This window comes from Oncorhynchus nerka, linkage group LG1 (genome assembly GCF_034236695.1).
Source record: "Oncorhynchus nerka isolate Pitt River linkage group LG1, Oner_Uvic_2.0, whole genome shotgun sequence".
NCBI lineage: Eukaryota > Metazoa > Chordata > Actinopteri > Salmoniformes > Salmonidae > Oncorhynchus > Oncorhynchus nerka.
The window spans coordinates 57,467,857-57,476,978 of NC_088396.1; the positions used below are offsets into that span (position 1 = coordinate 57,467,857).

The following is a 9,122-nucleotide window of genomic DNA, read 5'->3' on the forward strand; positions in this document are numbered from 1 at the left end:
TCTTTAGCAAACAGTTGAATTAGTTGATTCATAGTAATTACGGAAGGTGCACCCAGGGATGTTCTCTGTGTATCGTCTCATAATCCTCATTATAAACCGGGTGGTTCCAGTCCTGAATGCTGATTGGCTGACAGCCATGGTAGACCACGGGTATGACAAAACATGTATATTTACTGCTCTAGTTACGTTGGTAACCAGTTTATAATAGCAATAAGGTACCACGGGGGGGTTGTGGTATATGGACCCATATATAATATGGCTAAGGGCTGTGTCTAGGCTCTCTGCATAAGCCGTGGTATATTGGCCATATACCACAAACTCCCTCGGGCCTTGTTGCTCAGACTATGTTCACCTTGAAGCAGAGGACTCTCCTCTCTCTCCCTGAAGGCTTTCTGTTACATCTGCTGTGCTATGTAGAAGACATCACACACTGACTCCATGCAGTGTTAGTAGTCTCTCTTCTCTGTCTGTCTGTCTGTTGCCTGGTTACCTGTGCGTTTAACTAGCGTTCCACTCATGGCCCTAGTCACTCCTTAGTGTGTAGTGGTAGGAGTGGAACGTTGGTGCAACAGACTGGATTTCGCCAGACTAACGTGTTGCTACTCTGAGGACGACAGTATCAAGTAAATCAAAAGATTAAGAACTTTAAATCACTCGTCTCTCTTGTCCAAAGATGATCTTTAAATCACTAGTCTCTCTTGTCCAAAGATTATCTTTAAATCACTAGTCTCTCTCTTGTCCAAAGATGATCTTTAAATCACTAGTCTCTCTTGTCCAAAGATTATCTTTAAATCACTAGTCTCTCTTGTCCAAAGATTATCTTTAAATCACTCGTCTCTCTTGTCCAAAGATTATCTTTAAATCACTGGTCTCTCTCTTGTCCAAAGATGATCTTTAAATCACTAGTCTTTATGTCGAAGCTGCAGTGGGAAGAGACAAGTACATCTGGTCTGTTGTCTCCCCAAACAGATCCAGTGCCTGAGAAGCTGAGGTGGAACTGTATATTCAGTCTACTGCAGCAGGTTTCATGGTTCATTCTCTACCATCCTCCTACACGTTATGCAGCTCAGCTCTACGCCAGGCAGCGTTTATAATACTAGCAATTCCCATTCCATTCATATTCAGCAGTCTCTACAGTCTATGGCTGATTGATGCCTCAACCTTCCCACTTAGTAGAGGGTGCGACCCAAATGGCACCCTATTCCCTTTTTAGTGCACTGCTTTCAACAGAGCCCTATGGGTCCAGCTCAACAGTAGTGCACTATAAAGGGAATAGGGTGCCATTTGGGACTGATTCAGTGTTCCTATAAGCACGCATAATTAGTGGAGCTGCCAGCTCTCCTCCTGGACTTAATTACATAATTAGTAGAGCTGCTACCTCTCCTCCTGGACTTAATTACATTATTAGTGGAGCTGCTACCTCTCCTCCTGGACTTAATTACATCATTAGAGGAGCTGCTACCTCTCCTCCTGGACTTAATTACATCATTAGAGGAGCTGCTACCTCTCCTCCTGGACTTAATTACATTATTAGTAGAGCTGCTACCTCTCCTCCTGGACTTAATTACATAATTAGAGGAGCTGCTACCTCTCCTCCTGGACTTAATTACATCATTAGAGGAGCTGCTACCTCTCCTCCTGGACTTAATTACATAATTAGAGGAGCTGCTACCTCTCCTCCTGGACTTAATTACATCATTAGTGGAGCTGCAACCTCTCCTCCTGGACTTAATTACATCATTAGTGGAGCTGCAACCTCTCCTCCTGGACTTAATTGCATTATTAGTGGAGCTGCTACCTCCCCTCCCGGACTTAATTACTAGCTCAGAATTATGCATGGCTTTTTTAATCCGCCAGTCAGCCAGGATCTGCCAGAGCCGCCAGTCAGCCAGGATCTGCCAGAGCCGCCAGTCAGCCAGGATCCGCCAGTCAGCCAGGATCTGCCAGAGCCGCCAGTCAGCCAGGATCCGCCAGTCAGCCAGGTACATAAAGACCTATGGAGACCATAAAGACCTATGACAACAACATAGCATGGCAGCAACACATGACAACACAGCATGGCAGCAACACAGCATGACAACAACATGGTAGCAGCACAACATGACAACAACATGGTAGCAGCACAACATGACAACAACATGGTAGCAACACAACACGACAACAACATGGTAGCAACACAACATGACAACACAACATGGTAGCAACACAACATGACAACACAACATGGTAGCAACACAACATGGTAGCAACACAACATGACAACACAGCATGGTAGCAACACAACATGGTAGCAACACAACATGACAACACAGCATGGTAGCAACACAACATGGTAGCAACACAACATGACAACACAACATGGTAGCAACACAACATGGCAGCAACACAACATGGCAGCAACACAACATGGTAGCAACACAACATGGTAGCAACACAACATGACAACACAGCATGGTAGCAACACAACATGGTAGCAACACAACATGACAACACAGCATGGTAGCAACACAACATGGTAGCAACACAACATGACAACACAGCATGGTAGCAACACAACATGGCAGCAACACAACATGACAACACAACATGGCAGCAACACAACATGGCAGCAACACAACATGGTAGCAACACAACATGACAGCACAACATGGTAGCAACACAACATGGTAGCAACACAGCATGGTAGCAACACAGCATGGTAGCAACACAGCATGGTAGCAACACAACATGGTAGCAACACAGCATGGTAGCAACACAACATGGTAGCAACACAGCATGGTAGCAACACAGCATGGTAGCAACACAACATGGCAGCAGCACAAAACATGGTACAAACATTATTGGGCCCAGACAACAGCACAAAGGGCAAGAAGGTAGAGACAACAATACATCACGCAAAACAGCCTCAACTGTCAGTAAGAGTGTCCATGATGGAGTCTTTGACTGAAGAGATTGAGATAAAATCGTCCAGTTTGAGTGTTTGTTGCAGCTCGTTCCAGTCGCTATCTGCAGCAAACTGAAAAGAGGAGTGACCCAGGGATGTCTGTGCTTTGGGGACCTTTAACAGGATGTGACTGGCAGAACGGGTGTCGTATGTGGAGGATGAGGGCTGCAGTATATATCTCAGATAGGGGGGAGTGAGGCCTGAGAGGGTTTTATAAATAAGCATCAACCAGTGGGTCTTGTGACGGGTATACAGAGATGACCAGTTTACAGAGGAGTATAGAGAGTGATGTGTCCTGTAAGGAGCATTGGAGGCAAATCTGATGGTCGAATGGTAAAGAACATGTAGCCGCTCGAGAGCACCTTTACCTGCCGTATACAGAGATGACCAGTGTCGTGGATGAATCAGAATTAGTTGGGTAACATAGATAATTAAGATGTTTTATTTGCATAATATGCTTATGTGATATACTTGTTATTAGAATGTATCCCTTCGGTGTTGGAAGTTGCACTTCCTCCCTCACCTGGGGCTCTGTCACCTGGGGCTCAGTCACCTGGGGCTCTGTCACCTGGGGCTCGGTCACCTGGGGCTCGGTCACCTGGGGCTCGGTCACCTGGGGCTCGGTCACCTGGGGCTCTGTCACCTGGGGCCCGGTCACCTGGGGCTCGGTCACCTGGGGCCCGGTCACCTGGGGCTCGGTCACCTGGGGCTCTGTCACCTGGGGCTCTGTCACCTGGGGCTCTGTCACCTGGGGCCCGGTCACCTGGGGCTCGGTCACCTGGGGCTCTGTCACCTGGGGCTCTGTCACCTGGGGCTCTGTCACCTGGGGCTCGGTCACCTGGGGCTCGGTCACCTGGGGCTCAGTCACCTGGGGCTCAGTCACCTGGGGCTCTGTCACCTGGGGCTCTGTCACCTGGGGCCCGGTCACCTGGGGCTCGGTCACCTGGGGCTCAGTCACCTGGGGTTCAGTCACCTGGGGCTCTGTCACCTGGGGCTCTGTCACCTGGGGTTCAGTCACCTGGGGCTCTGTCACCTGGGGCTCGGTCACCTGGGGCTCGGTCACCTGGGGCTCAGTCACCTGGGGCTCTGTCACCTGGGGCTCTGTCACCTGGGGCCCGGTCACCTGGGGCTCGGTCACCTGGGGCTCAGTCACCTGGGGTTCAGTCACCTGGGGCTCTGTCACCTGGGGCTCTGTCACCTGGGGTTCAGTCACCTGGGGCTCTGTCACCTGGGGCTCTGTCACCTGGGGCTCTGTCACCTGGGGCCCGGTCACCTGGGGCCCGGTCACCTGGGGCCCGGTCACCTGGGGCTCTGTCACCTGGGGCTCTGTCACCTGGGGCTCTGTCACCTGGGGCTCAGTCACCTGGGGCTCTGTCACCTGGGGCTCGGTCACCTGGGGCTCAGTCACCTGGGGTTCAGTCACCTGGGGCTCTGTCACCTGGGGCTCTGTCACCTGGGGTTCAGTCACCTGGGGCTCTGTCACCTGGGGCTCGGTCACCTGGGGCTCGGTCACCTGGGGCTCAGTCACCTGGGGCTCTGTCACCTGGGGCTCTGTCACCTGGGGCCCGGTCACCTGGGGCTCGGTCACCTGGGGCTCAGTCACCTGGGGTTCAGTCACCTGGGGCTCTGTCACCTGGGGCTCTGTCACCTGGGGTTCAGTCACCTGGGGCTCTGTCACCTGGGGCTCTGTCACCTGGGGCTCTGTCACCTGGGGCCCGGTCACCTGGGGCCCGGTCACCTGGGGCCCGGTCACCTGGGGCTCTGTCACCTGGGGCTCTGTCACCTGGGGCTCTGTCACCTGGGGCCCGGTCACCTGGGGCTCTGTCACCTGGGGCTCTGTCACCTGGGGCTCTGTCACCTGGGGTCCAGAGAGGGGAGAGGTGAGGCTTGTCTTTCACATGTCCCTGGTGCTATGCAGAATATCAGAAAGGGAAGAGGACAGGAGGGAACATTGTCTTCATATGTGAATGTGTCTTTATCTATTCTAAACCATGTGAAGGGATGGCGTGATTAATGGGGAACCAATTACGTGTCTCCACAATGTTTGTACGCCAGTCACACCCTCCTTTGGCTTTGGGCGAGATAAGGTCTGAGACAAGATGTGTGGGGTAGTGTCTGGAACCATTGTATGTCCTCTCTGATCTTGCACTTATCCTGGGATAGTGTATGACCTAGAGGCTCACTCCCCTCAGTGAGCTTGTCCAGGAGAGGGATCAATAAGGGGTTTTACTTGAGATGGGAGTTTCTGGAGTTGACAATTGATTTATGCCATTGGATGAGTTGGTGTTTTTGTGCTATGAAGTACCAGGAACGAGATCAGAACCTCATCTTAGGGGCCAAACTGAACAATATAGTGAATGCTATCTGGCTACGGGACACTCCTTTCTCATTTATAAAGTCTCACTTTGTGAACTGTTCCTAATATATGTGGTTTGTTGTGTCGACTACGGAGGTGGATCTTTGCTATAAAAGATCTCAGTAGCCATTGTGTTGTCACTCTCACCGGACCATTAGAACATGGGGAATCGTTGAAAGTCCTTGCTAATGCAAAGCTCTTATTATTAAAGATGTAGTTTAAGCATAACTCGGACTCGTATGTTTGTCTCTCCTCATTTGATAAGACAGAAATTAACCACCACACCAGTTTACAGAGTAGCATAGAGTGCATGATGTGTCCTGTAAGGAGCATTGGTGGCAAATCTGATGGTAAAGAACATCTAGCCGCTCGACAGCACCCTTACCTGCCGATCTATAAATTATGTCTCTGTAATCTAGCATGGATAGGATGGTCTTCTGAATCAGGGTTAGTTTGGCAGCTGGGGTGAAAGTGAAGCGATTACGATAGAGGAAACTAAGTCTAGATTTAACTTTAGCCTGCAGCTTTTAATATGTGCTGAGAGAAGGACAGTGCACCATCTAGCAATACTCCCAAGTACTTGTATGAGGTGACTACCTCAATCTCTAAACCTTCAGAGGTAGTAATCACACCTGTGAGTAGAGGGGCATAATTAGACATCTGAGGTGAAAGGTGACAGAGCTAGACGGTGTTTGTCAGACCAGGAGACATCCCATCTGAGGTGAAAGGTGACAGAACTAGAGAGGTGTTTGTCAGACCAGGAGACATCCCATCTGAGGTGAAAGGTGACAGAGAGGTGTTTGTCAGACCAGGAGACATCCCATCTGAGGTGAAAGGTGACAGAACTAGAGAGGTGTTTGTCAGACCAGGAGACATCCCATCTGAGGTGAAAGGTGACAGAACTAGAGAGGTGTTCGTCAGACCAGGAGACATCCCATCTGAGGTGAAAGGTGACAGAGAGGTGTTTGTCAGACCATGAGACAGCCCATCTGAGGTGAAAGGTGACAGAACTAGAGAGGTGTTTGTCAGACCAGGAGACATCCCATCTGAGGTGAAAGGTGACAGAACTAGAGAGGTGTTTGTCAGACCAGGAGACATCCCATCTGAGGTGAAAGGTGACAGAACTAGAGAGGTGTTCGTCAGACCAGGAGACATCCCATCTGAGGTGAAAGGTGACAGAGAGGTGTTTGTCAGACCATGAGACAGCCCATCTGAGGTGAAAGGTGACAGAACTAGAGAGGTGTTTGTCAGACCAGGAGACATCCCATCTGAGGTGAAAGGTGACAGAACTAGAGAGGTGTTTGTCAGACCAGGAGACATCCCATCTGTGGTGAAAGGTGGCAGAGCTATTATGATGAAACTGATGTTTTTCTCCATCCCATTTGAAAGGTGACAGAACTAGAGAGGTGTTTGTCCCAGGAGACATCCCATCTGAGGTGAAAGGTGACAGAACTGGTCTGAGGAGTCTGAGGTGAAAGGTGACAGAGAGGGTTTTCAGACCAGAGTCCAGCCCATCTGGGTGAAAGGTGACAGAACTAGAGAGGTGTTTGTCAGACCAGGAGACAGTTAGGTGAAAGGTGACAGAACTAGAGAGAGGTGTTTGTAGACCAGAGACATCCCCTTGACCCGGGTCAGACAGGTCCTTACCTAGAGGGGTTGTCAGACCAGGAGACATCCCATCTGAGGTGAAAGGTGACAGAACTAGAGAGGTGTTTAGACCAGGACATCCCATCTGAGGTGAAAGGTGACAGAACTAGAGAGGTGTTTGTCAGACCAGGAGACATCCATCTGAGGTGAACCCAGAGGGTCAGACTGACCAGGTCCTTACCCCGGGGTCAGAAAGGTGTCAGAGGGGTTGAGACAGGTCCTTACCCCGGGGTTAGACAGGTCCTTACCCCGGGGTTAGACAGGTCCTTACCCCGGGGTTAGACAGGTCCTTACCCCGGGGTTAGACAGGTCCTTACCCCGGGGTTAGACAGGTCCTTACCCCGGGGTTAGACAGGTCCTTACCCCGGGGTTAAACAAGTCGGGTCCCAACAGTTTATTCAGACTTAGCAGCTCTGGACAGGCGGGAGACTCTAGCAGCTCTGGACAGGTGGGAGACTCTAGCAGCTCTGGACAGGTGGGAGACTCTAGCAGCTCTGGACAGGCGGGAGACTCTAGCGGCGCTGGACAGGTGGGAGACTCTAGCAGCTCTGGACAGGTGGGAGACTCTAGCGGCGCTGGATAGGAGGGAGGCTCTAGCGGCACTGGACAGGCGGGAGACTCTAGCAGCTCTGGACAGGCGGGAGACTCTAGCAGCTCTGGACAGGCGGGAGACTCTAGCAGCTCCTGGACAGGCGGGAGACTCCTAGCAGCTCTGGACAGGCGGGAGACTCTAGCAGCCTGGACAGGGGGAGACCGGGGTTAGACAGCCTGGACAGGCGGGAGACTCTAGCAGCTCCAACAGTTTGGGAGACTCTAGCAGCTCTGGACAGGCGGGAGACTCTAGCAGCTCTGGACAGGCGGGAGACTCTAGCAGCTCTGGACAGGCGGGAGACTCTAGCAGCTCTGGACAGGCGGGAGACTCTAGCAGCTCTGGACAGGCGGAAGACTCTAGCAGCTCTGGACAGGCGGAAGACTCTAGCAGCTCTGGACAGGCGGGAGACTCTAGCAGCTCTGGACAGGGCGGGAGACTCTAGCAGCTCTGGATAGGAGGGAGGCTCTAGCGGCGCTGGACAGGCGGGAGACTTTAGCAGCTCTGGACAGGCGGGAGACTCTAGCAGCGCTGGATAGGAGGGAGGCTGTAGCGGCGCTGGACAGGCGAGGCGCACTGTAGGCCTGGTGCGTCGGGCCGGCGCTGGTGGTACTGGACCGAGGACACGCACCTCAGGGCGAGTGCGGGGAGGAGGAACAGGGAGTACTGGGCTCTGGACACACACAGGAAGCCTGGTGCAGGGAGCTGCCACCGGAGGGCTGGTGCGAGGAGGTGGCACTAAATAGCCGTGCAGGCACACTGGAGCTCTTGAGCACCGAGCCTGCCCAACCTTACCTGGTTGAATGCTCCTGGTCGCCCTGCCAGTGCGGCGAGGTGGAATAGCCCGCACTGGGCTGTGCAGGCGAACCGGGGACACCATGTGTAAGGCTGGTGCCATGTACGCCGGCCCAAGGAGACGCACTGGAGACCAGATGCATAGATCCGTCTTCATGGCACTTGGCTCGATGCCCACTCTAGCCTGGCCGATGCACCCGCACTGGGGACACCGTGCGCTCCACAGCATAACACGGTGCCTGCCCGGTCGCTCTCCGGTAAGCAGAGGAAGTTGGCGCAGGTCTCCTACCTGGCTTCGCCATACTCCCCGTGTGCCCCCCCAATACATTTTAGGGGCTGACTCTCGGGCTTCCTACCGCGCCACCGTGCTCGTTTCTCCAACTCCATTCTCCTGTAAGCCTCCTCGCACTGCTCCAGCGAATCCCAGGCGGGTTCCGGCACTCTCCCTGGGTTCGACTGCCCACCTGTCTATCTCTTCCCAAATTGTAAAGTCCAGATTCTGCTCCCAAGTCCAATAATCCTGACATCGCTGCTCCTCCTGCCGCTGCCTGTCACCTGTCACCTGTCACCTGTCACCTGTCACACTGCTTGGTCCTGTTTTGGTGGGTGATTCTGTCACGGCAGATTTCCTCCTCTTTCTCTGAAGAGGTGAAACAAGGATTGGACCAATACGCAGCGTGGTAGGTGTCCATGGTTTTTAATAAGAAAAACTACACATGAACACAAATACAAAAATAATAAAGTGAACTGGGAACGAAACAGTCCCGTGTGGCACAAACACTGACACAGGA

The 9,122-nt window shown here is 52.3% G+C and overlaps 1 protein-coding gene across 1 annotated transcript; it reads right to left on the reverse strand.

The window, feature by feature from the left end:
- Window positions 1-2,905: 2,905 nt before the first annotated feature.
- LOC135571793 (adhesive plaque matrix protein-like) lies at window positions 2,906-8,858 on the reverse strand. Its single transcript, XM_065018639.1, has 6 exons — window positions 8,673-8,858; window positions 8,405-8,533; window positions 7,922-8,209; window positions 7,452-7,685; window positions 3,468-4,802; window positions 2,906-3,016 (listed from the first exon to the last, which is right to left on the reverse strand). The coding sequence occupies exons 1-6, from the start codon at window positions 8,856-8,858 to the stop codon at window positions 2,906-2,908; spliced, it is 2,283 nt and encodes a 760-aa protein (XP_064874711.1).
- Window positions 8,859-9,122: the final 264 nt, after the last annotated feature.